Source organism: Narcine bancroftii, chromosome 12 (genome assembly GCF_036971445.1).
Source record: "Narcine bancroftii isolate sNarBan1 chromosome 12, sNarBan1.hap1, whole genome shotgun sequence".
NCBI classification, from domain to species: Eukaryota; Metazoa; Chordata; class Chondrichthyes; order Torpediniformes; family Narcinidae; genus Narcine; species Narcine bancroftii.
The window spans coordinates 39,744,378-39,768,454 of NC_091480.1; the positions used below are offsets into that span (position 1 = coordinate 39,744,378).

The 24,077-nt window shown below is 40.8% G+C and overlaps 1 protein-coding gene across 11 annotated transcripts in view; it reads left to right on the forward strand.

Moving 5' to 3' along the window:
• Window positions 1-362: 362 nt before the first annotated feature.
• Window positions 363-24,077, forward strand: part of LOC138747402 (trinucleotide repeat-containing gene 6A protein-like) — a 243,894-nt gene continuing 220,179 nt past the window's right edge. For 4 of the 11 annotated variants that reach the window (XM_069906577.1, XM_069906578.1, XM_069906583.1 and 1 more), the window contains exons 1-2: window positions 364-542; window positions 799-846. In XM_069906577.1, coding sequence (XP_069762678.1) covers window positions 538-542; window positions 799-846 — 53 coding nt within the window. In that variant the 5' untranslated portion in view covers window positions 364-537. Of the gene's footprint in view, window positions 543-798; window positions 847-24,077 lie in introns of all 11 variants that reach the window. The other 7 variants (XM_069906582.1, XM_069906580.1, XM_069906585.1 and 4 more) reach the window with 3 other exon arrangements.

Below are 24,077 nucleotides of genomic sequence, written 5' to 3' on the forward strand. Positions count from 1 at the left end.
GAAGATCACCAGCCCCTTCATGCATTCATTAGCCCGCTAATCACGCAAGAGATGGAGCATCCAAGCCACACACCTCACAGGTCAATCGGGCAGCCCGAGAGCGGGTTCGGGCCACATTGCCCCCTAGGACCCAATATTTTGGCAAAGGATTCCTGCAACAGAGAGGCCGACACTGAACCACCCCCTCCCCTCCCCTCCCCTCCCCTCCCCTCCCCTCCCCTCCCCCTCCCCTCCCCCTCCCCCTCCCCCTCCCCCTCCCCTCCCCTCCCCTCCCCTTCCCTTCCCCTCCCCTTCCCCTCCCCTACCCTACCCTCAAATCTGCCCCTTCTTGCAGAGCGGGACAGCATGTGATCAGCCATTCCGGCGGGCCGGAAGTGCCCAGCCGCGCGCTCCGCTGCCAGTTCCTGTCAGTTCGAAGAAGATGGCGGCTGTGGAGGGGGAGTGCTGCGCCTGGAGCCGCGGCTACTCGCAAAGTCACTGTTAAAGCCTTACTCGCATGTTTAGCTTTCGAATTTCTCACTGTTGCACTTTACATTAATGAGGTAAGTGGATCCCACTCTCCCCCGGGGGTGGGGGGACTTGCTGCCCCGGCCCATGTCGTCCCGCGGCGAGCTGGGGGGCCCCGGCGGGGTGTGAGGGAGGCTGGGTGACTGGGCCCCTCGGCTGCTGCAGACGCCTGGGCTCGGCCTGTGTGCAAAACCCGCAGTGCAGCGTTCTCCTCTCCTGGCCTTCTCGCTGCAGCCCCGCACTCAAAAATAACGCACAATGCCTTTCTGATCCTAGTATGTTTATTTGCAGAAGATTGGAGGCTAACGCTACCAAAGAAACGCAAGAGAAACGAAACAGGTACGATTTGTTTTTAGTTCGTTTTGGGGATTTTGTATTCAGGTTGAATTTTGGGAGGGAAAATTGTGACCTTCACCATCCGCTTGTTGAGTACAAATGATGGTGCTGTTTTGTTGGATCTGGCTTTAAAGCAAATTATTGGGGTGGGGGGGAAAGCGAGGATCTTCCAGATAATAGTTAACGGTAGTTTTGGAAATATTTTCGGGCTGCATCTGAAACGCAAAAGTCAGATTAGCCTTTCAGGTGTAGGACACGACCGAGATGTACCCATTTCGTCGTCGTCCCCCCAACCCCCCCTCACATATGGTTATTGATAAACATAATCTCTTTGCTATAGGAATTGACGAGTTGCACTGCAAAAACTAAGGTATGAAAACAAATGATCATTCCTGTTTTTAAAATAATTCGGTGGAGATTTCCAAGTTTGAGGAACCTTACGATTGTAATCACAATTTTATGTCGTTGATTACATTCATTTGTATGAAATGGTTGAAAATAAATTGTGGCAAAATGGCTTTTGTAAAGGCCTAATTCTGTTAATGTTCTCGCACTTTTTTGAAGTTGGTGTGACAATTTTGAACAATTTGTGTGAATTTGCCTTTAATGTATCATGATGCCATATGGTACTTTAATGAGATTTGGAATCAGCCAAAAAAATGATCAAAAAGTGAAAAAAATGGTGAAAATCTAATAAAATCAGCCCAGCTAGATGGGCTGTATTTGTAGAGACAGTGGCCTTTAATTTTGCAGGTGATAAAATTAGTCAATGCTGACAATTTTAATCAAACTGGCCATTTCTTTCTTTGATTTGGTTTCTTATCTTGTTTGCTTTAGGATGTGATATAATGGAGAGATAAGACAGAGAAATTTAAGTAGAGATATGCAGAACCTGATGTTTAAAATGCTGAAGGCAGCTAATGGTGATGTGAAGGAGTTTTGTGAAACCTAGGTTGGAAGAAATATTACTGTAAAGGTAGGAAGGTCTGAAGTGAGAGGCAAGGCCATAGTTTGAATGTTTGAGATTTTTGAGCAAATCCAAGTGTCAGCGAATTGATTTGGATGCGTTCAGGCTTCTGGAATGAGTCAATCCAGAAAAGCAGTTCACTAAATAGCATTGTTAAGGCATTAACCCATTCAGAGTTTGCACTGTCACTTGTGTTGATTAACGTGGGTTCACTCCTGTTTAATGGTTCAATTTTGTTTTTAAAGTTTTTGTTCTTGGTTTTAGATGCCCCTATGTCAGCATCTTGTTGAAATCTAAGTTGGTAACTGGAAAGGCATATACAGTTAACAATTCAGACTGATGACTTTAATTGGAATGTTTGGAAAACGGCTAGCAACCTCTTTCTCCCTTCACATTTCAAGTATCTGCAGTTTCTTTGATCTTTCTGACTAAAGTATAAACTCCATACACCAATATTTTTGTTACTTATTTCGACTCCATCTTTTACTAGGCCTTGTATTTATTGCTCCATCATGAGTGGCTAGTCTTTCTGAAGTGGAGGCTATTTTCCTTATTCTATGGCTTCTCAGAGCATTGATCAATAGTCTTTAGTTCTGAAATGTTGAGTAGTGTCGAATTTTGTTTGGTAACCCTCTTATTGGAAAACTTGAGCTGTTTTGCTTAGTATGTTTTTAAAATTACAGTAGGCTTTGGATATCCTGAAGCTGTGAAGATATGTATAAATGTATGTCTAGTTTTAAATAAGAGTTCAAGTTTTGGGAATAAAGAACCAATATGCCATTGAGGTCTGGATCGAAGGGCAGTTATAATAAAGTTGACAATAGGATTTGAGCACCAAAGTTTCAATTGAGGCAAAGTTCAAGACAGATTGGGGTGCAAGATAATGAATATAGTGGTAATAAGTGTGGGTATTGACAGTCATGGTTGTAGGTCTTAGAATGATGGCTAATGATTTAAAAATGAAATTTTAAATACAGATGTGCAGCATGGTAACAAGGCTCTTCTGGTCCAAGTGTCTGTGTTGCCAAATACACCAATTAGCCTACAAACCATGTATATTTTTGATGGACACTATTTATTTGAAACAATATTATAAATTCATACTTCATCAACATCACTTAAAATTGCAGGCAAAAAGAAATTTGCATCCATTTAATTTTTTAATTTAGACACAGCACAGTAACAGGCCCTTCCTGCCCACAAGCCAGTGCTGCCCAATTACACCCAATTAATCTAGCCCTGGTATGTTTTGAAGTATGGGAGTGCATCCGGAGGAAATCCGCACAGACGTGCGGAGAATGTACAAACTCCTTATAGACAGGTTGGGATTTGAATCCTGATCACTGATGCTGTAACAGTGCTGCGCAACCCCTGCCACCCATGGTGGTGCAAAAGTTGTATGCTAATGTCTTTAATTGTTTTCTAAATTAAGTGAGTCCCTGTGCAGAGATACATTTTGAAGAAGAATCATTCCTATGGTTGATCAGTGAGGTACTGGAGTTTATGTACAGTGTCACAGTATACAGATACTCCATGACATACGTCGAGTCCCGTTCTGACCGACCGACCGATCGTACCTCTAAATAGACACAAGTCGGCAGTATGTTAGCGTGGCATGTAGTCCCCACTCCCTCGTGCTCTCCCGACAGCCTGCTATCAGTCCCATGATGATCCCACTGTTCTGCACTCTCCCGAAGCCCACTGTACCTGTACAGTATTCTTTTATCCTGAGAACTGAGAGAGATGCTGTGATGTACATAATGCCGGGATATCATCTGGTCACTATCGTATGCACGCAGCTGTTAGCACTGGTGGACGTACGACCAAGTGTAATTTTTATACTTTTTTTATTTTTAAAAATGTATAGTTTTTTTTCAGTTGTACGTACGGAGTTGCATAGGTTGGGAATATCTGTGCTGATGATATGAGATATTGAATTAAGGATAATTAAGGATAAAAAGAATTAAGGATTTTCCATCATTTCTAGACTAATTTTTTTGCAGTTGGGTTAAACATTTTTTTGGATGTTCTTTTTGCTGAATTTTCCAACTGCCATCTTTCCTGCCCTTCTGTCTTGTTTTCCTTTCTTAGTGCAACAGACAGTTTGAGGACATGCGAGTGACCACTTTAAGTGTAAGGATGGGTAGAAAATGCTGCCGTGGTCAATGATATCTATCTGTAGGTTTTAATGAAGACTTTAATGGAATTCAGCACAGGTGGACACCCAAGACTGAATAAGTCTCATGATGTCTTTTTTTTGAACTTTGTGTAATTTTACATTTGTCCTTCTATCAATAATTGAGTATGATCATTTTTTGAGGGGAACTTTTTAATTGTCCCTTTTCTAGAAGGATGATTTTGCTCCTTTATGTTTGAGTTTTGTCAGTCAAAAAGGATTTGGTAAACCTATTATGTCTGATGAAGCATCCTTTCCAGTATCTTTGGGTTATAGTCATTTGTACAAACACTGAGTTTAATTGTTTTAACAATTTGGTTCAAAAATTAAGTTTAATAATTCAACTTTTCAGCTCAAATGTCATTATCCATGGTTGAAAATGTGAGTAGACCTTCTGACCCAGAGAGAGGAAAAGCAATCGCCCAGCCTTGCCTATCAGACCACTTACCCCAACCCATCCCGCGCTGGGATCCCGCGAGAGCCCGAACCTCTGAATGATGGTTTGAGAACTACGTGGCGTGATCCGCCACAGGGTTACCAATTTGGTCTAGCTGATTCTTATGTATGTTGCATCGCCAATGCTCATAGACCTAAAATTCCTACTCTCTTGTTTGGAAAATGACTGCAATTGCTAAGTAGAACAATCAAGTTTTCTGAAGTATAAATGAAAGTTTGAAATTTGCCTTAATATAAAGATATCTGATGCATAATGTTGTGGTTCTGGTTTGTGTTGGATTCAGTCATTTATTCTTAACCTACAATTTCATGTATAGTTTAAGGTTGCTGCATGTATTATTTAAAGTTACTATAAATTGAATTATCAAAAATGTATACAACTATATGTGGTATTTGTTGAAAATACTGTAAACTTGTGTTGAACTGATGGCTCTGATAGAGAGCTATAAATCAGGGCTGAGTCATGATGATGGTATCCCAGAAATAGGCAGATGATCATTATCAGACAGAGAAATCTGTAATTGAATGGTGACTTTTAATTTCTCATTGTGTAAAAGTGAATGTCATGCCCTCTAATTCCCTGGTTGTTACTGGTTTATAAGAAGTACATTATCAGCACTCCAGATTGCTTCCCTTTATTTCTCATGTGGATTCTAGCCATACATTGCTTTTGTTATAGGAGCACCTAGAACAGTTCAATGACTGAGCCTGCAAGGATCCTATCCAATATTTTTACATTGGTTAAGTTTAATGATTTGTTTTCAGAAGTTACCAATGTTAAGGAGCAGTGTGTATCTTGGCAGCATTGGTTTAAGCGATGCACATATTGTGACTCTTATGCCAAATGTAATGCTTGGAATGTGTCTGCATTCAACCCTCCTGAAGATTTCCCTGGAGACCATTTTGCTTGTCGGAGAGCTGAACAAACTTAATTTAAGACTGCCTCAACTTTGAGTAGGTACCATGTGATATAATGGCTTGTGACCTTGTTTCTCTGAGAAAAATGGAATATACTAAAACTATTTTCTTTTTTATAACGTAAAAGGGAAAACTATCCAAAAATGTAAGATGTATTGAATTCCAACTTTAAATGGAGATTTAATTTTTTAAGATTTAAAGCATGTTTTGAAGTTTTGGCCTGCACAACATTTTACTCCAAAGTCGCTGGGAGGTAACTGAAAGTAACGAATAGATTCTCTTCAAAGTGCTGGAAGCAGAACGTTTTGAGGTGAATACCTTGAACTATGGTTACACTTAAGCAAGTGATGAAGCTTCTGTGAAATATTGACTGCTTAATTATGACTTTGCATAAGAAATCTAATTGTTGAATAATTCAAAGAACTGAAAGAGGAGTAATGTCAAAAAGTACTTTTCAAATATTTTATTCTTTTTGCACTTGTTCATGTTAAAGTGCAGAATAGCAACTTGAGTGTCAAAGACACAGAAAATTGAAATCAAATTAAGCTATATTCAGAGTCCAGGTTACCTGAAAAGAATAGCAAAAATATTTTTATCGTCACTTGGTCACTTCTCCATGTTCCTCCATGCTAATTTGGTGTCATGGCATGCTGGTATGAGTTGTTGCAAAATTCACAATTCTCTGAATGCAGTTTAACTATACAGTGACCCTTGTGTTATTTCATTTCCAGCTACTGTATTTTAAGAGTTAATGGCTGCACTCTTCTTTTTGTTTTCAGACACTTGTCTGCCATGCTCTTAGTCCATAAGAAGTGAGATAGAATAGACCATGTGCTCTTTGGGCCTACTGTGCTATCTGACACAGATAGGACAGATCTTCAACCTTGTATTCACTTTCCAGTCTGATTTGTGTCTTTGATTCTAAGCTCGTTTATTTATCATCTGATTGCTCAAGTACAACCCTTTGAAACAGCGTTCTCTGGTCCTCAGTGCAAAAACATACAAACACACAACCAGACATAACACACATGAAAACAAGCTATTCATGAGCAGAACAAATATACAGACATAAAAATAAATAAATATTGTTTAATAAGAAGTAGAGTCTTGGAGGGTTACTTTGAGCATTTCATAAGTTGTTCAGCAGTCTCACTGCATGTGGCAAGAAGCTGTTTCTCAGCCTGGTGATACTGGCTATGATACTCCTGTAACTCTTTCCCAATGCGACTAGCTGAAAGATCCTGTGTGTAGGGAGATAGGGGTTATCAATGATTTTTGCGACCTCTTCATACAATGATCCCAGTTGAGGGGAAGGGAGACCTCAGTGTCCTTTCTGTCAGTCCTGTGGATTGACCTCTGATCCAATTCTCTACAGCAACCATACATCACAGTGATGCAGCTGACCAGGATGCTCTCAATAGAGGTCCTACAGAAAGTTGGCATAATTGTTGCCGGTTCTCTTGCATCATATCATGAGATTTTCCATCTCCTCTCTGCAGTGTGACTCATTGCTATTGCTGATGAGGCCAACTACTTTTGTGTCATCTGCAAACTTAATGACTGTTAGATCTGGCCTTGCGGATGTGGGTCAGTAGCATGAAAATTAGTTGGCTGAGCACACAGCCCTGAGGGGCTCCAGTACTCAGTGTGATAGTGCTTGATGTTCTGCCACCGACCTCGACAGACTGTGGTCTTTCCATTAGGAAGTCCAGAATCCAGTTCTGGAGAGGGGCGTTGAGTCCCAGTGAGGACAGCCCCTCCGACAGCCTCTGGGGAATGATTGTATTAAATGCCAAGCTGAAGTTGATGAACAGCAACCTGCATGTGAAGCCTCGTTCTCCAGGTGGGACAGGGCAGAGTGAAGGGACAAGGCTATAGCATGATTAATGGAACGGTTTCTTCTAGAGACGAATTGAAATGGGTCTAATGTCTCCGACAGGTGTACTTTGTTGTGTGTCATCACCAGACACTCGAGGCTTTTCCTAATGGTGGAGGTCAGTGCTGCAGAGTGGTAGTGATTGAGACCTATTACTGCTGTCCTATCTGGTATTGGGATGATAGTGGCTGTCTTGAAGTATGATTGACTGCTGCACTGATGTGTTGAAGATGTCCATAAGGATCTCTGTCAGTTGGTTGGCGCAGTCCTTCAGTACAAGACCAGGTACGTTGTGTAGTCCCACCTTCAATAGGGCTTTACTCACTTCGCTACAGCTCCACAGGGGGAAATCTATAGGAGGGATATGGAGCTTTCTTCTGTGTTATCCAGTTATTCTTATCGAACCATGCATGGAAGATGATGAGCCTGTCCGGAAGGGAGGCATTGTTCTCTTTAACTCTCAAGGCGGACTTGTGATCTATTATGAGCTTGATCTCTTGACACATGCACTTTGCATTGCCCGTATCATACAGCTATGGATTTTTTGTGCATACCCACCCTATGCCTTCTGGATTGCAGGGGAAAGTTCAGCGCTGGCTGATAGGAGTACTGTCTTGATTCCTGCCCTGTAGACAGCATGATGAATTCTGAGAAGTGCCCGAACCTCTGCATCCAACCATGGTTTCTGGTTAGCCCTGTTAATCATTTGATCTTGGTTACATCCTCCATGAACTTTCTAATGGAGCCAGTGTATTCCTCGATGTTTACACGACCGTTGTAAGTGGCTACAACAAAAACAACTTTGTATATATTATACAGATATACATTGTGTTCCTATTTTGAAACAAAAACCAACACATATACACAAATGTTCTTGTACGCCCTCAGATACACGCCTGGACATCTCACTCCCTGACTACCTTGGCACCTTTGCTGACCGTATTATTGGTATATTACCTATTGTATTAGTACAACTGTTTCACCGTTAGTCTTTTACACTGTAAGCACTTGCATTTCAGAGAAAAAAAATACGTGTAAAATGTTGGTATTTGTGGAAAAGTTTTCTGATGGACCCTCTTAATGTGTATTTGATTTTCTCTAGTTTAATAAAGGAACTGATATCCTTAATCCATTGTGTAATGGAAAGACCCCTGTCTGTCTTCCAGTGTAACAAGATTAGATGCTTGGCTAATCGACACATAAATGTTATCACGTCCTTCTGCAGGGAATTTAGCGAGTTGTCGGAGATTCCAAATATTGCAGACAACGGGCAGGGCTACAAATTGACTTTAAATATTGCGGATTGTGTCCTGAAGACTCTACTTCAGAACCCTTGTATATTGAGATACTGTTAAAACATATGACTTGGGTGGCAAGGGGAGTCATTACACCCGTTGCGTTTTTCCTCCATTTCTGGATTTAGAAAAGTGAACCTTGTGCAGCACCTTAACTGAATGAGTCCCAAACGAATGTAATTGGTGGTAGAATGAATTCTCTCTTCCCACAGTTTCTTCTCAATTTCCATTTAACCGGTTCAGATGGAAGAGATCTTTCGATAGGGATTCCCATTCCTGAAATCTGATAGGCACATCCCCCCCCTCCCCCGCTATGAGTGTTCAAATTCAGTGGATTAGACATTTAGATTTTGTTGGATAAATGAGTGTAAGTGACGAGCTGGTCCCCCCTCACCAACGTACACAAATAAATCTGCATACATGCCCAAAAACTTAATATACTCATCCACATATTAATACTAAGCTCTAGGGTCAGCACTTTACATCCACAAGGTCTAAATGTCCTTGCCCCAAAATGTCAAGGACGCGGAGAGTGACATTAGGTATAAAAGAAACATAACCATCCCTCCCATGAATTTTGAATTAGGTTTACAGGCACATTGTAAGGCATTTTGGTCAGCTCTACAACAAAGTCACATATAAATTTAACAGTAGTAATGCCGCATTATATTAGTCTTGGATTTCTGCCTTAATGAGTTTGGTAACTGCATGTTAAAATAAGAATACCCATTGTACTCGTGTTTTTCAGCACCTTGACATATACTCTCACTTCTTCAGCCGAGAGGAAATCCTCCATCTTGTTGCCGTAAGTGATCTGTAGTCAGGCTGAGTAGATTAACCTGTATCAGACTCTCTGCAGGGTATGCAGTTGCCGTCTGACGTTGTTGAATGCCACCCAGGCTCAGACCACTTTCGCAGGGGAAAACTGAGATTGTCATCTCCTTCAAACTGACCACACGGCGTTCTCTGGCATGGTGTAGGACATCCACACGTTCATTTTACAGTGAAGTCTAGCCACTATGACCCGTGGGTGCTACCCTGTCCCTGTTATCAGCCGTTGGGTGTGGTGTGCTCAGTCCAGCAGTGGTTCTTTTTCCAGGCCGAACTCATCTTTTAATAAAGCTGACACTGCACTTTTATTTCTGCTGTCAGTTCCTTCGGGAACCCCCACTAGCCCGATGTTATTTGTCTGGGTCCTCACTTCCAAATGTTCACTTCTATTTTCCACCTTTAGCATATTGGCATTGAGAGTTTTCATTTTCTTTTGCATCAAGCAAATGTTATTGGTACACTCCTACATTGAACGTTCTAGCTCTCCAGCAGTATCTTTAATTTCTTTCCATCTGGTGTCTGGATACTTTTTCGGTCTGTAGCTTTGACTTAAGGACAGCCAGCTCTTCTCCAATACATATTCTTATCTCCATTTTAATGGCCTCTACAATGTCTTTGCAATATTCAGTCAACACTGCTAGCTTTTGCCACTTACCTGTTCTTCCTGGTATGGCAGCTGCCTTTGGAGACCGGATCAGGCAAGGACCAGGCTTTAGTCTGTTGGGTTGGCCTCTGGGGCTGCTGCATACTGTCTCTACTTTTTGCCTTCTTGTTGGGCATTTCAACCCTTCAAATTCCACCCCTGTTACTTCAAAGCAATGCCAACTGTAATCGAATGGTAGGACGCTACCTGGATTGATGCCAAGTAATCCTTATTAATACAATTTGCAGGAGGTTTGTAGGTTGTGACTTCATCAACTTCCCTTAGGTCCTTGGTGAGGGGGGCAGTCTTTTACGCACCAGGGATATTGGAGCACACCCATCTGATCCAGGGCATTCTCTCTTGTGGCAAAGTTGATATGCTGTGGCTGAGAATTCTCTTGGGCAGGTAGAAGGGTCTGCATTTCCCCATCAGGTACTTAATAACAGGGTCATTTGTGCACCAGTTCTCGCTGATGTAAATGCATAGTCCCCTCCTTGAGTCTTGCCAGAAATAGCAGCATCTCTGTCTGCCCTGAAGGAGGTAAAGCCATCCAGCTGGATCACTGAGTACAAAATGGAAACCTGGAGCCTGCAGTTCTTTCGGGTTTAGGTGCAGCCTTTGGTAATCCATTTTCTTCAGTGATCTTACATTTGCAAGCAAGATCATTGGTAGCACAGGTCTGAAGTGGGGGGTTAACTCAGACTAACCCCAATGCTGTCCCACTTCTGCCTTCTCTCACTGTGCTTTGACGTCCTTCCACATGTCTCCAGCGATCCACTCCACGGTTTGCTGCAGTCTCTGTTCTCTGCTTTGCATCTTACCAATTGGATTCACTAGTTTGAAAGTCCAGTTTGTGTTTTGTCATTTCATGGTTTGCCGATTATGGACTGTTCGTAATGGATTGGGTTTTGATCGTTATGAGGAGCTTAAATGGCCGCTGTAACCTCGCATGCTGCCATTTTTTTAGGCAGAGAATACTAAAGGTTCAGCACTCTGAATGAAAAATTCCTTCTGATACTTAATATTCAACTCCCTACAAGTCTTGGGTGGCACAGTAGTGAAGCTAATAATGCTGCTGCCTCATCACTCCATCAGTGGGCTTTACCTATTCTTGCTGTATACTGTCTTTTTCCATTGTAAATTTCTCCTGGTATGTATGTGATAAAATTGCGTGTGGTGGGGGAAGGGAGTGATAGTTGATTGAAGTGTGTGGAGAAGAAAGAGGGATTTATTTTATTCATTGTATGAAACAGTGATCATTCGGTGATCTTGTCCACATTTCTATGGCTGTTGTTCCTCAAATAATTTGTTACAGATTTACAATCTCTGTCCACATTTGGGAAGAGAAGGATGTATCACTCCAAGGGAGATGCTGTAATCATGTCCATCTTTGTTAAAGGGGAAAGATCTGACTGGGATAACTACAAAAGGGTCTTTCTGCTATCTGGAGCAATTTAAGTCATTGCCAGGCCCTCACTTGCAACCTCCAAGTGACTGAAGAACTGCTTTAGCATAGCCATTCATTCACTTAGCATAAGAGAATGGGTTCCACAAAGGTCCTGTACCAACCTGCCCTGATTTATTTCATTCTGACACTGAAGTTTCACGGCTAGATTCTTGGGCATCTCTTCACCATTACCATGTCAAAACAACATTATTTTGCGGACAAAAGTGTTTGAAGTTTGTGGTTAGCGAGGAAGGTGCCTTCGGCTACAATGATGTTAATCAGCTGGTATATAGGGTAGATGGAATTTAATTCTGAGAAGTGTGAGGTGATACATTTTGGGGAGACTAATGGGGGTAGGTCACAATGAATATCCTTGGGTGTATTGTGGAACAAAAGAATAAGTAACTCCAACAAAATCCAAAGATCTTGAATGTGGTAGATAAAACGAAGGCCTTACTTGAGTTCGTTTGTTGGGCCAAAAAATACAAGTGGGTAGGTCTTGGTACAACTTTATAAAATACAGGTTATGTCACAGATTGTATGCTGTGTGCAGTTCTGATCACCATACTATAGGAAAGACATGTTTCTACCGGTGACAGCACAGAACAGATTTGTAAGAATGATGCTTGGATAGAATGTGCCATTTCCGAAGAGAGACTGGACAGTTCAGTTTGTTCTCCTTTGTTCAGAGAAAACTAAAGGTGGATTGAGTAGATATATATATATATATATATATATATATATAGAATTATGAAGGAAATTGATGGAGAAAATAGTAAGCAAATTTTCCCCATGGGAGAGGTGTCTAAGACAGGACGGCATAAAGTAATGGGATCTGATATTATTTTCAACCAGTGAGTGTTACAATCTGGAACACCTTGCCTGAGGTGGTGCTGGTACTTCCTTTTATCTTCCATTATTCAGTGTGTTCCATAAGTAACTAATCGGGATGATTGCCATCTGAAATCTCTGAGTTGTATTCTTGCTGATGATCATCAGAAGCAATTACTTTGGAAGGCCCTCCCCGAACTCCCAGAATTCAGTCTGTAGGATAGTGTATATCACTATCTTGTTGCTGTTCTGGTTAAAATAATTCAACTCACATTAATGAGCTTCATCTGCTCCTAAGATGAAGTTCAATTCACTGGGATGGAGCCTGGATTGTTAAATGACAGGACAACTGGATCAAGTGTGAGAACGGCGATTAACGTGCATTCTTAATACCATTGTTCAATGGTGAAGTTACAATGAAATTGCCGGTGTTTGATCAGTGATGAAAGTCCATCATCCCCATGCACTTTAAGCCAGTTATCATTATTTCGGTGCCAAAGAGGGCAAGAGTATCAAGCCTCAATGACCTCCACCATTGTGAAAAGCTTCGAGCATTGGTTGACGTATCAAAGTGCACCTCCCAGAGATACTGGGGTCATTTAAATTTCCCTACAGACAGAGCCATTCTACTGACGATGCTATACCCTTGTATCTCAACCCTGTCCTGATCCACCTGGAGAACAATGCCAGGCTGCTGTTCATTGACTTCAGCTCGATGGTTAATGCAGTCGTGTCCCAGAAACTGTTGGAGAAGCTATACTTGCTGGGATTCAATTCCACTCGCTGGATTCTGGATTTCCTAACAGAAAGACCACAGTCTGTCTGGGTTGGCAGCAAAACGTCGAGCACCGTCACGCCTCAGGGCTGTGTGCTCAGCCTGCTCCTGTTCCTTTTGCTGACCCACATCTGCATCGCCAGATCCAGCTCCAACAGTCATCAAGTTTGCAGATGATTTGACAGTCATTGGCTTCATCACCACAGACGATACTGCAATACAGAGAAGAGGTGGAAAATCTTGTAAAATGGTGTGAGAATAAGAATCTGAGTCTCAACGTGGACAAGACAAAATAGGTGATTGTGGTCTTAGAGATGACCACCCTTCACTACACATTAATAGCTCAGTCATGGAGAGTCCCAAGTTCCTCTGAGTCAACTTAAGAAGTTACCTCTCCTGAATACATAACATCTCACATATCAGGAAAGTGCAACAATATTCATAACTATAAATCACGAAAGTCTGCTGTGATTGTAGTGAAATACACAGAAATGCTTGAGGAACTCAGCAGGTCTCGCAGTGTCCAAAAGAGGTTCAAGGAATAAGCAAAAAAAAGGAGGGTTTAAGAATAAAAAAACTGAAGACTGGCTGGGGGAGGAGTCCTGACCACCAAAAGGTGTTAATTGGATATGCTGGGGGAAGAAGGGAGTGCAGGTTTAATGGAAACCGGAGAATGTACATCCGGTTGGTAGTTGCCTTGACAGAAATTGAAATGTTCTTCCCATTTGCAGATGGTCTCAGTCTGACAGTGCATGAGACCATGGGTAGACATGTCAGTAAGGGAATGGGATGGGGAATTGAAATGGGTGGCCACTATGCTATTGCATCAGACAGAGCCAAGGTGATCAACAAAGTGATTTCCCAGTCTGCATCCAGTCTCTCTGATGTTGAGGAGTCCACAATGGGAGCATCAGATGCAGTAGATGACTCCTGCAGATTTACAATTGAAATGTTGCTTCACTTGGAAGGGCTGTTTGGGGCTCCCAAACAGTGGTGAGGGAGGACGTGTAAGCACAAGTGGAGCATCTCCTATGGTCACAGGGATAGGAGCCAAGAGGACGATTGGTAGGGAGGGTGGAGTAGACAAAGCAGTCACAGAGAGAGTGGTCCCTGAAGAAGGTGGAGAGACCTAGATCACACTTGCACTCTGCTAATTTCACTGCCCACAACACAGCCACTTGCCACAATCACATGATCGTAAGTCATGCCCACTAACACTACATAGCCAACAAACCTCCATGAACTGCACATTCATGTCAAAGAGTCACGTTTTGGCCACCCTGACGTAGTAGATGGCGGAAGAGGATATGTTGGACACAGAGGATGGTGGGGTGTTAAAGTCAGGGCAAGAGGAATCCTGTTTTATTGTGCCTGCATCGGATGGGGCCAGGGCAGATATGTGGGTATTGGAGGATGTGTGTGTGAGGGTCGCGGTTGATGGTGGTCAAGGGAAAGCAATTGTTTGAAGGAGGAGGACATCTCTGATGATCTGGCATGGAAAACCTCATTCTGGGAGCAGATGTACCGGAGATGGAAGAATTGAGAGAAGGGAATGGAATCCTTACAGGGCACCGAGCGTGAAGAGGTGTAGTTAAGGCAGCTTTTGGATTTGGGGGTTTGGAGAAGATGTCTGTCGAGAGTTTGTCTCCTGAGGTGGAGACAGAGATTGAGGAAAGGGAGAGTGTTGCCAGAGATGGACAAAATTAGTTTGAGGTCGGCATGAAAGATTGCAGGAAAGTGGATGAAGTGAATGAGCTATGATGGTTGCATGAGATTTTAAAGTTTATGGGCAATTTCACATTAACTTGTGACATTGTGAAGAATTTTGTGACTTTTGTAAAATAGAATGCAAAGGATTATGGGTTTGTAACTATAGCTGAACGCAAGTTTCATTTTCTGAAGAAGTGATTACACTTTATTTTCCCTCAGAAATGATGTCATATAAAGCTTGTCTTATCAATTAGGGAGTACGGAACTGCAACATTTGGCAGCAGTGAGAGACATTAACTGTGATATTCCTGAATGAGTAATTTGAGCTAAGAATTAAAAGACTTTGAGTTACCGTCAAATGATCAACGTAACAACAAGACATTCCAATTTCATGAACAAATGTTAAAGATGTTTCAATTCATTTCCGTGCCATCAATTGCACGAGATGCCACACTCTTTAAATGATTTTATCAGTCTCTACTTTAATTTCGTCCCATGCCTTGAGCACAAAATTGCACAGCACATCAAGCACTGCCCTGCCCTTTGTGAATGACTATTCTGCACTTGACATTCATGAATTCCATTCCTCACGCACATGGCTTTTGAATGGCTCGTTCAAGCAGTTAAGTGTCCACAAAACATATCCTAGTCCAGCAAACTCTGTTCTGAGTAAACCGCCTTTTCCACACACTGTCTATCCATAGTTTTACACCATTCATCCTTTTTCACAAAAATGTAGAAAAATACCCGCAGGGAATTTTATTTTAGGTTTAATTTTGCATTTACCATGGGTCTTCATCCCATTGGCTATGCACGATAACATCATGGTAAATCTGGTCCTTTCATGGCCTGTACTTCTGGTTTGCCCAGTCTTTTTTTTCTCAAATTTTATTTGAAAAATTTTTTTAAAAACAAAATACAATCAAATAACAGCAAGAAATTTTTAGCTACATAAAGAAAACAAAAACCCTCCCCACCCTCCCAACCCTTCAGCCAGCTCCCTTAAGGGGAGCCAAATACAAAAACAAAACAAAATATACAGAATATATAGAATATTTCAAAGTATTTTCAAAATCATGTAGTCCAAATAAGAAGACCACATATTAACAAAGAAGGAATAATTATCATGCAAGTTACATGTAATTTTTTCCAACGGAATATAAGCTCTTAATTCATTATGCCATCGTACTATGTTAATCTCCACATTATCTTTCCAAGTACTAGCTACACATTTTCGTGCTACAGATAATGCTAAATGTACAAATGCAATTTTAAATTTATCCAACCCCAATTCCTTCAAAGAAACCATATAACTCAACAAAAAAATTGAGTCTTAAATAATTTTTTCTAAGACCAATCTAATTCCTTCCCAAATTGGTTGTACGAGAATACAAGACCAAACAGCATGTAAAAAAAGTTCCAGTATATAGTCCACATCAAAAACAAGAGTCCGAATTACTAAACCCATATTTTTTCAATTTCTCTGGAGTCAAATATAACTGATGTAAAAAATTAAAATTAACCATTCCATATCTTACATTCGTCAATTTAGTTATTACACTGTCGTGACACATAATCTCCCAATTGTCTTCAGAAAAAATATAAGTTAAATCACTTTCCCATTTCCCATGTGATTTCTCCCATTCCGGTTTATCCATACTATCTTGTAACAATTGATACATATCTGAAATATAACCTTTCTTTGGTGTAGAGGAAATCAAAGACTCAAATTTCATCAACATAGGTAAATTCATCTCTTTACCATAATTCTCTTTTATCAAAGCTTTGAGTTGATAGTACACAAATAAAGAATTTACAGATATATCAAATTTCTCCCTCAATTGATTAAAGGAAAGAAACTGTCTTTCAAAGCAATTCTGAACTATCTTTATGCCCTTAGAATTCCATCTCTTTAAATGATTATTAAACATTGAAAAGGGAATAAGTTGATTATGTTATAACGGAGTTTGAATTGATAGTTTACTCTTCGACCCTAAAACCATATTTCTTTTACTCCATATCTTTCTTTTCTTTGGCTTGGCTTCGCGGACGAAGATTTATGGAGGGGGTAAATGTCCACGTCAGCTGCAGGCTCATTTGTGGCTGACAAGTCCGATGCGGGACAGGCAGACACGGTTGCAGTGGTTGCAGGGAAAAATTATGAACTGATGTACCTCAACTCAGGAATATAAGCCATTTCCACCTTCGCCCAACTCGAAGGTTGGTCCATATCCATCAATCTACTAACAAATTTCAACTGACCTGCTTCATAATAATTTTGAAAGTGAGGTAATTGAAGAACACCCAATGCATATTTCCACGTAAGTTTATGTAAAGCTACTCGTGCTAATTTCCCCTTCCATAAAAATTCCCGAACTGCGCTATTCAAATCCTAAAAAAAACAAGGTATTGGCTGAAACAAATATTAGATTTGAGGAAAAATATTCATTTAATACAATTTACTCAACCAATTAATGTTAACAGAAGATCTTTCCATTTAATCAAATCAATTTTAATCATTTTTAATAAAGGAACATAATTTAATTTATATAAAAATTGGTAATCTGCATTTACTGTTGCTCCCAAATATTTAATTTTACCTGACCATTTCAATTTTATAATATTTTTATATTCCAAATAATCTCCTTCCCCAACTGGTAATATTTCACTCATCCCAATTTACCTTGTATCCAGATAACTTCCCAAATTTCAGCAAGCAATCTTGCAAATATTTCAAAGACTGCTCCAGTTCTGTCAAATAGACCAACACATCATCCGCAAATAAATAAATCTTATATTCATCATCTGCAATTCACATCCCTTTAATCTTATCATTCTATCGTATTGTCTGAGCTAACGGTTCAATAGCCAATGCAAACAAGGCTGGTGATAATGGACAACCTTGCCGAGTCGTCCGTGTTAATTTAAATGGTAAAGAAATTTGACCATTTGTCACCACCCTAGCAATTGGGTTTTTATATAAAGCTTTAACCCAACCAATAAAATAAGGGCCAAAATTAAATTTCTCTAACACCTTAAATAAAAAATTCCATTCAACCCCATCAAAAGCTTTTTCTGCATGCAACGTGGTTGCGTTGCTGTCTGGATGCATTGACCAATGTGATCAATCTAAGAATGTTATCATACGCATTTCTAGTCTTATTAAAACCTGTTTGATCTACATGTATCAACTGAGGTAAATATTTAGCAAGTCTATTCGCTAATACTTTCACCATAATTTTATAATCTACATTTAGTAAAGAAGAAGACCCCAACAATGAAGACGCTGTTTACATCCGGTACCGCACGGATGGCAGTCTCTTCAATCTGAGGCGCCTGCAAGCTCACACCAAGACACAAGAGAAACTTGTCCGTGAACTACTCTTTGCAGATGATGCCGCTTTAGTTGCCCATTCAGAACCAGCTCTTCAGCGCTTGACGTCCTGCTTTGCGGAAACTGCCAAAATGTTTGGCCTGGAAGTCAGCCTGAAGAAAACTGAGGTCCTCCATCAGCCAGCTCCCCACCATGACTACCAGCCCCCCCACATCTTCATCGGGCACACAAAACTCAAAACGGTCAACCAGTTTACCTATCTCGGCTGCACCATTTCATCAGATGCAAGGATCGACAATGAGATAGACAACAGACTCGCCAAGGCAAATAGCGCCTTTGGAAGACTACACAAAAGAGTCTGGAAAAACAACCAACTGAAAAACCTCACAAAGATAAGCGTATACAGAGCCGTTGTCATACCCACACTCCTGTTCGGCTCCGAATCATGGGTCCTCTACCGGCACCACCTACGGCTCCTAGAACGCTTCCACCAGCGTTGTCTCCGCTCCATCCTCAACATCCATTGGAGCGCTTACACCCCTAACGTCGAAGTACTCGAGATGGCAGAGGTCGACAGCATCGAGTCCACGCTGCTGAAGATCCAGCTGCGCTGGATGGGTCACGTCTCCAGAATGGAGGACCATCGCCTTCCCAAGATCGTGTTATATGGCGAGCTCTCCACTGGCCACTGTGACAGAGGTGCACCAAAGAAAAGGTACAAGGACTGCCTAAAGAAATCTCTTGGTGCCTGCCACATTGACCACCGCCAGTGGGCTGATAACGCCTCAAACCGTGCATCTTGGCGCCTCACAGATTGGCGGGCAGCAACCTCCTTTGAAGAAGACCGCAGAGCCCACCTCACTGACAAAAGGCAAAGGAGGAAAAACCCAACACCCAACCCCAACCAACAAATTTTCCCTTGCAACCGCTGCAATTGTGTCTGCCTGTCCCGCATCGGACTTGTCAGCCACAAAGGAGCCTGCAGCTGACGTGGACTTTTTACCCCCTCCATAAATCTTCGTCCGCGAAGCCAAGCCAAAGAAAAAAAGAAAGGCCTATATGAAGATACTTTCAATGGATCCCTATCTTTCTTTAAAATCACAGTAGTTATAGCACTTGAACAAGATTCCGGCAACACCTGATCCTCAGTTATTTGCTGTAGAACACCTCCAAATTCTGAGAATAAATCTTTATAAAATACTTTATAAAATTCAGCTGAAAATCCATCATCCCCCAGTGACTTCCCATTCGGCATCTCTTGTATAGCTTCTTTAATCTTGAAATCTGTAAATGAAGCTTCTAATTCTCTAACCACCTCCTCTCCTAAAATAGGTAAATTTAATTTCAATAAATAAGAATCAATAGAACCAGCTTCCTTCTTTCCCTCAGAAGTATATAATTGTTGATAAAATGAGTAAAACTGATCATTAATTTCCTAAGGTTTATAGGTAACTATTGAATTCTTTTTAACAGCATTAATAATTCACGATGTCTGTTCTGTTTTTAATTTTCATGCTAACACCTTATGAGCCCTCTCACCTAATTCATAATAAAGTTGCTGAGATTGACTAATTAAACACTCATACTTAATGCAGTTTCAACTTTACTAAAGCTGCCTTTTTATCTTCTGTAACATTTTTCTGAAATTCCTTTTCCAACTCAGTAATTTGTTTCTCCAATGTTAAGCTTTCCACCACATTGCTTTTTAAGTTTAATAGTATAATAATTTGCCCATGCAAATATGCTTACAAAGGGTCCCATAATACAAAAGTACTACTTACTGTATTAATAAAGCAATCTGTTCCTTAACAAAAATAACAAAATCTGGTTTCTTCAATAGCTTTGTATTAAGCCGCATTCTATAGGACAATTGCACCACTTCCGGACTTGCACAAGAGAAAAACAACATAGAATGATCCAATATGACCCGGCTTTTATATTCTGCTTGGAGATCTCTACCTTGTAAATACGCCGATACCAAAAAAAAAGCTATTCTAGAAAATGAATCATGTCTAAATGAATGAAAGGAGAAATCTTTTTCTGTAGGATTTACTCTCCTCCAAATATCAATTAAATTCAAATCTTTCATCATGCCCCTAATTGTATTGCTGTCTTTGATTTCCTTATACTTTTCTGAGACCTATCCAACAAAGGATCTAAAACACAGTTAAAATCTCCCCCAACCAAAATATTTTCCTTGGCCTGATTTAACAAGAAAAAAGCCTCCGACATAAACCTTTCATCATTCACATTAGGTGCGTAGATATTTTCCATGATTCAGCAAAAATTTTACAATTCAACTTCAAAACCCTCCCTGCATTACCTTCAAAGGATTCTAATTCAAACGGTAATTTCTTATGAATTAAGATCGCTACACCTCTCGCCTTGGAATTGAAGGAAGAATAAAATACATGACCAACCCAATCTCTCTTCAATTTCATGTTCGTTTTCAGTCAAATGTTTTTCTTGCAAAAAAGCAATATCAACTTTCTTTTTTTATACAAGCCAATACTCGTTTACACTTAATAGGAGTGATACTGTATTGTAATTTTATTATTTTATTCTTAATTTTTTAAAATGTAATCCTATATGTTATTCATGTTATAAAATCTTGAATAAAGTTTAAAAAAAAAACAAAAAAAAACACTTAATAGGATTATTCAATCCCTGGACATTAAAAGTTGCAAAGTTCAAGTTAGACATTTTAGTAAAAGTTCTACTATAAAATATTACTCCCCTTTCTAATTCCCTAAATATTCTAACCCCCCTCCATATAAAAATATCACAAAAACAAGAAAAATATATAAACTTCCCCTCAGTAAACTACTAAAAAGTAGTAACTCCCTAAAAATCTGGGTGTGGTAAAACCCACTAGTGGCAGACAACTATCAGGTCTGTGTCATCCCCCCCCCACCCCTGCCCCCAATCAGACTTTCACAAAGTAATTATACAGACATATTCAACCCAGCAATTTCAATACCAATGATTGTTCTGGGTCTTCACTATCAAGAAGACTTTGCGTCAATTTAACCTTCTTTCCATTCTTTCCGTGTTTCTCATTCTTTCCATTCCCATTTCCATTTACCCTCTTTTTAGGCAACGATAATGGCGACTGACCATTTCCTTGCAAATCTGGTAACGAATTAGCAAAAATTAATTCATCATGATCATTTTCAGAAAATTCCAATTAAAAAAAAACTAAGTACAGCCGGGTAACCCTTTTGCCAGAACCCTTCTTTAGCTGAATTAAATTCTCAGCGCCTTCTAATAATTTCTTGACTCAAATCTGCATAGAAGAACACTGTTATTTTGAACCATCATTGGAGTCTGATTTTTGCCGTGCCTTCTGCACCACAACTGAAAGTATAATTTCTCTTATCTTGATATTTCAAACAACGAATCAAAAATTTGCCCTCGGTGGTTGACCTGGAAACGGTTTTTTCCTCAATACTCTCTGCGCTCGATCCAACTCTTGATCATCCGGAAAAAATTCCTTCCCCAGTACCTCAGAATCCATTTCTTAAAAAACTTTACCGGATCTGAACCTTCCATATCTTTTGGGAGACCTACTATTTTACATTATTTCTTTGACCTTGATTCTCTAATGAGTCAATCTTCTTTAGTAATTCCTTCTTCAGAATCCCCCAATCCATGAAATAATCCTCTACTTTTTCCATTTTTTTTGTCTATTATGATCCACTTGGTTCTTGCATTCAAAAAAAGCTTCTTCAATTTAAAAAAAAATATCCTGTACAATGTCCACTGTTCTTGTACATCTACTAACATCACTTTTAACTACAGTCATATCTTTCTTCATAGAGGTCATCCCTTCACACGTATTATTCATTTTAGTTTTCACTTCCATAAATCCTTGATTTATCTGATTAGACATCTGCATTGACATGTTTTCCATTTGATGAGCAATCCCTTCCAATATTGGAAACACAGAATCCCGTCCAGGTTCCATCACTTCCCCTTGAGGCCTACCTTATCTGGTCCCAGTCCCCATATATTCTTCCTGTGTTGATTCCAATAGCGCTGGGCTCTCCTCCTCTTCTGACAAAATGGTTCCTCTTCCAGTGCGGCTGTGGGTCTAGAGACCCGTCGATAGTGTGCCGACCTCGTCAGCCCTCCGTCTTTCAAGTTCCCCCACAGCCCACACCTCTAGTAAATCCTGAACTCGCGACGCACCGCATGTGCCTGGAAGAGTTACCGACCGCACAGATGCGTCCTCCAACGCTACACTGCGCGCCCCTAGACCACCAGGCATTACTGCGGGGTCGCGCGTCTGTCCCCACTTGGCCGATGCGCCTGAGCTCATGGGGGCGCGAGTCAGGGCCAACCGAGCTCATCACAGAAACGGCACCATCTTGCGGATGTGCGATCGGCGCCGGTGTAATACTCAGCCGAGCAGGTGTCCTTTGAGGCTTGGGAACTCCAGTCGACGACTCCGTGGCTTCAACTTGGTAGGTTGGCCTCCATTCTTCAACACTTTTATAGGGTAATTTCTTCTGTAACTAAGTTTTTGATTTTTTTCATGTTTGTAGCCATTTCAATCCTCCATTATTCCAAAGTCTATAAATACTATTTTTAACAACTTTTACAAGTTTTAAAATTGGGTATTTATGTCTAACTGGGGAAAGGTGGAACTGCACATCTTCCCTCTACGCCATCTTGCCACGCCCCCTGCCCAGTCTTAACAACTTTCCATTCCACTGTTCTATTGCCTATCATGTCGAAATTCATGGGGGTTTCATTGAAGTTTCCGATATTTGGCAATGCAAACTGCTATTTCTGCTGGTTACATTTAATAATCTGGTGAAAATATCAGCTTTATGATCAAGATCTTTTGGTAGTTTCTGTGCAATTTTTGTTTTTTGTCGTAATACCAAATTTTTCCTGTTCATGAAATACTTGCACCAGCTTCAAAATATTTACTGAGGTCTGGGTGTGACTTGGCCCACTGCAATGCAAATGTTCTTAATTTATTTTGGGTGACTATACTGTTCTGCAACATAATTTTCCAACTCTGGCAATGAGTGGTTTCTTTTTTTCAACGAACATTGCCTTTTTGGTATTTTTCTTAGTCTTCTTTGTTCCTCCAATCTCTTACCAACTTCTCACATACATCAATTTTTCTTGCAGCAGCGCAGTTGGCCATTTCTATCACTTTCAATTTAAAACTCGCTTGATACTTTCACCATGAGTTGCGTTGTTTTGATGAACCCGCCGATGATCGCAATCACCTCCAGTCAACATCCAGCAAATCAATCCTAGTGATCTTTGGGGGCCAACTCAGGCATCCAGAAAATTGGGGTCAACTTGTATGCCGGATATACCATAAAACCCTTAAAATGAGGCTTAAAAAAATAGGGGTTGACTTGTATGCCAAAATGTATGGTACTTAAAATGGTATATGAGTGGAAAGAAAAAGTTTGAGAACCTTGTTTTAATTGTACCTAATTGACTTGTTATGTGTATGGTTTCATAACTCCATAGGAATTGAGTGTTAAGGATCCTGGACAATTTTTTTTGGATCAGGGACAGGACTGAACTTGCGGCAGGAGAGAGAGAATCATGTGCTGCTGTGAAGCACTGAAGTAGCGCTGGGAATACCGACAGTTGAGTGAGAAGTGCTGGGAAATTACAGCAGTCAGAAGTGCGAAAGTCGTGCGCTGGAAGCCGGTGGGCTCACGGTGAGCGCGCCAGGTTTAGTCAACCTCTCTCCACCAATCGGGAGAGCTGAAGGCACGTGCTGGGGCAGGTGAAGAGCCCAGTGCGCTGAGTTTTGAACAGATTGGACAGTTGGTCTGTGTGAGCATGCTCACCAGGCAGCTTCAGCAAAATTGAGGCTGAGTGTCAGTGTGCTCACCCAGTAGTTTCAGTGGGAGAAAGGAGACTGAACTACCTTGTCTGTGGGTGCCAGCACTGTTGCCCTGACAGCATTTGCGGCACACTGGTGTGTGGGTGTGTGT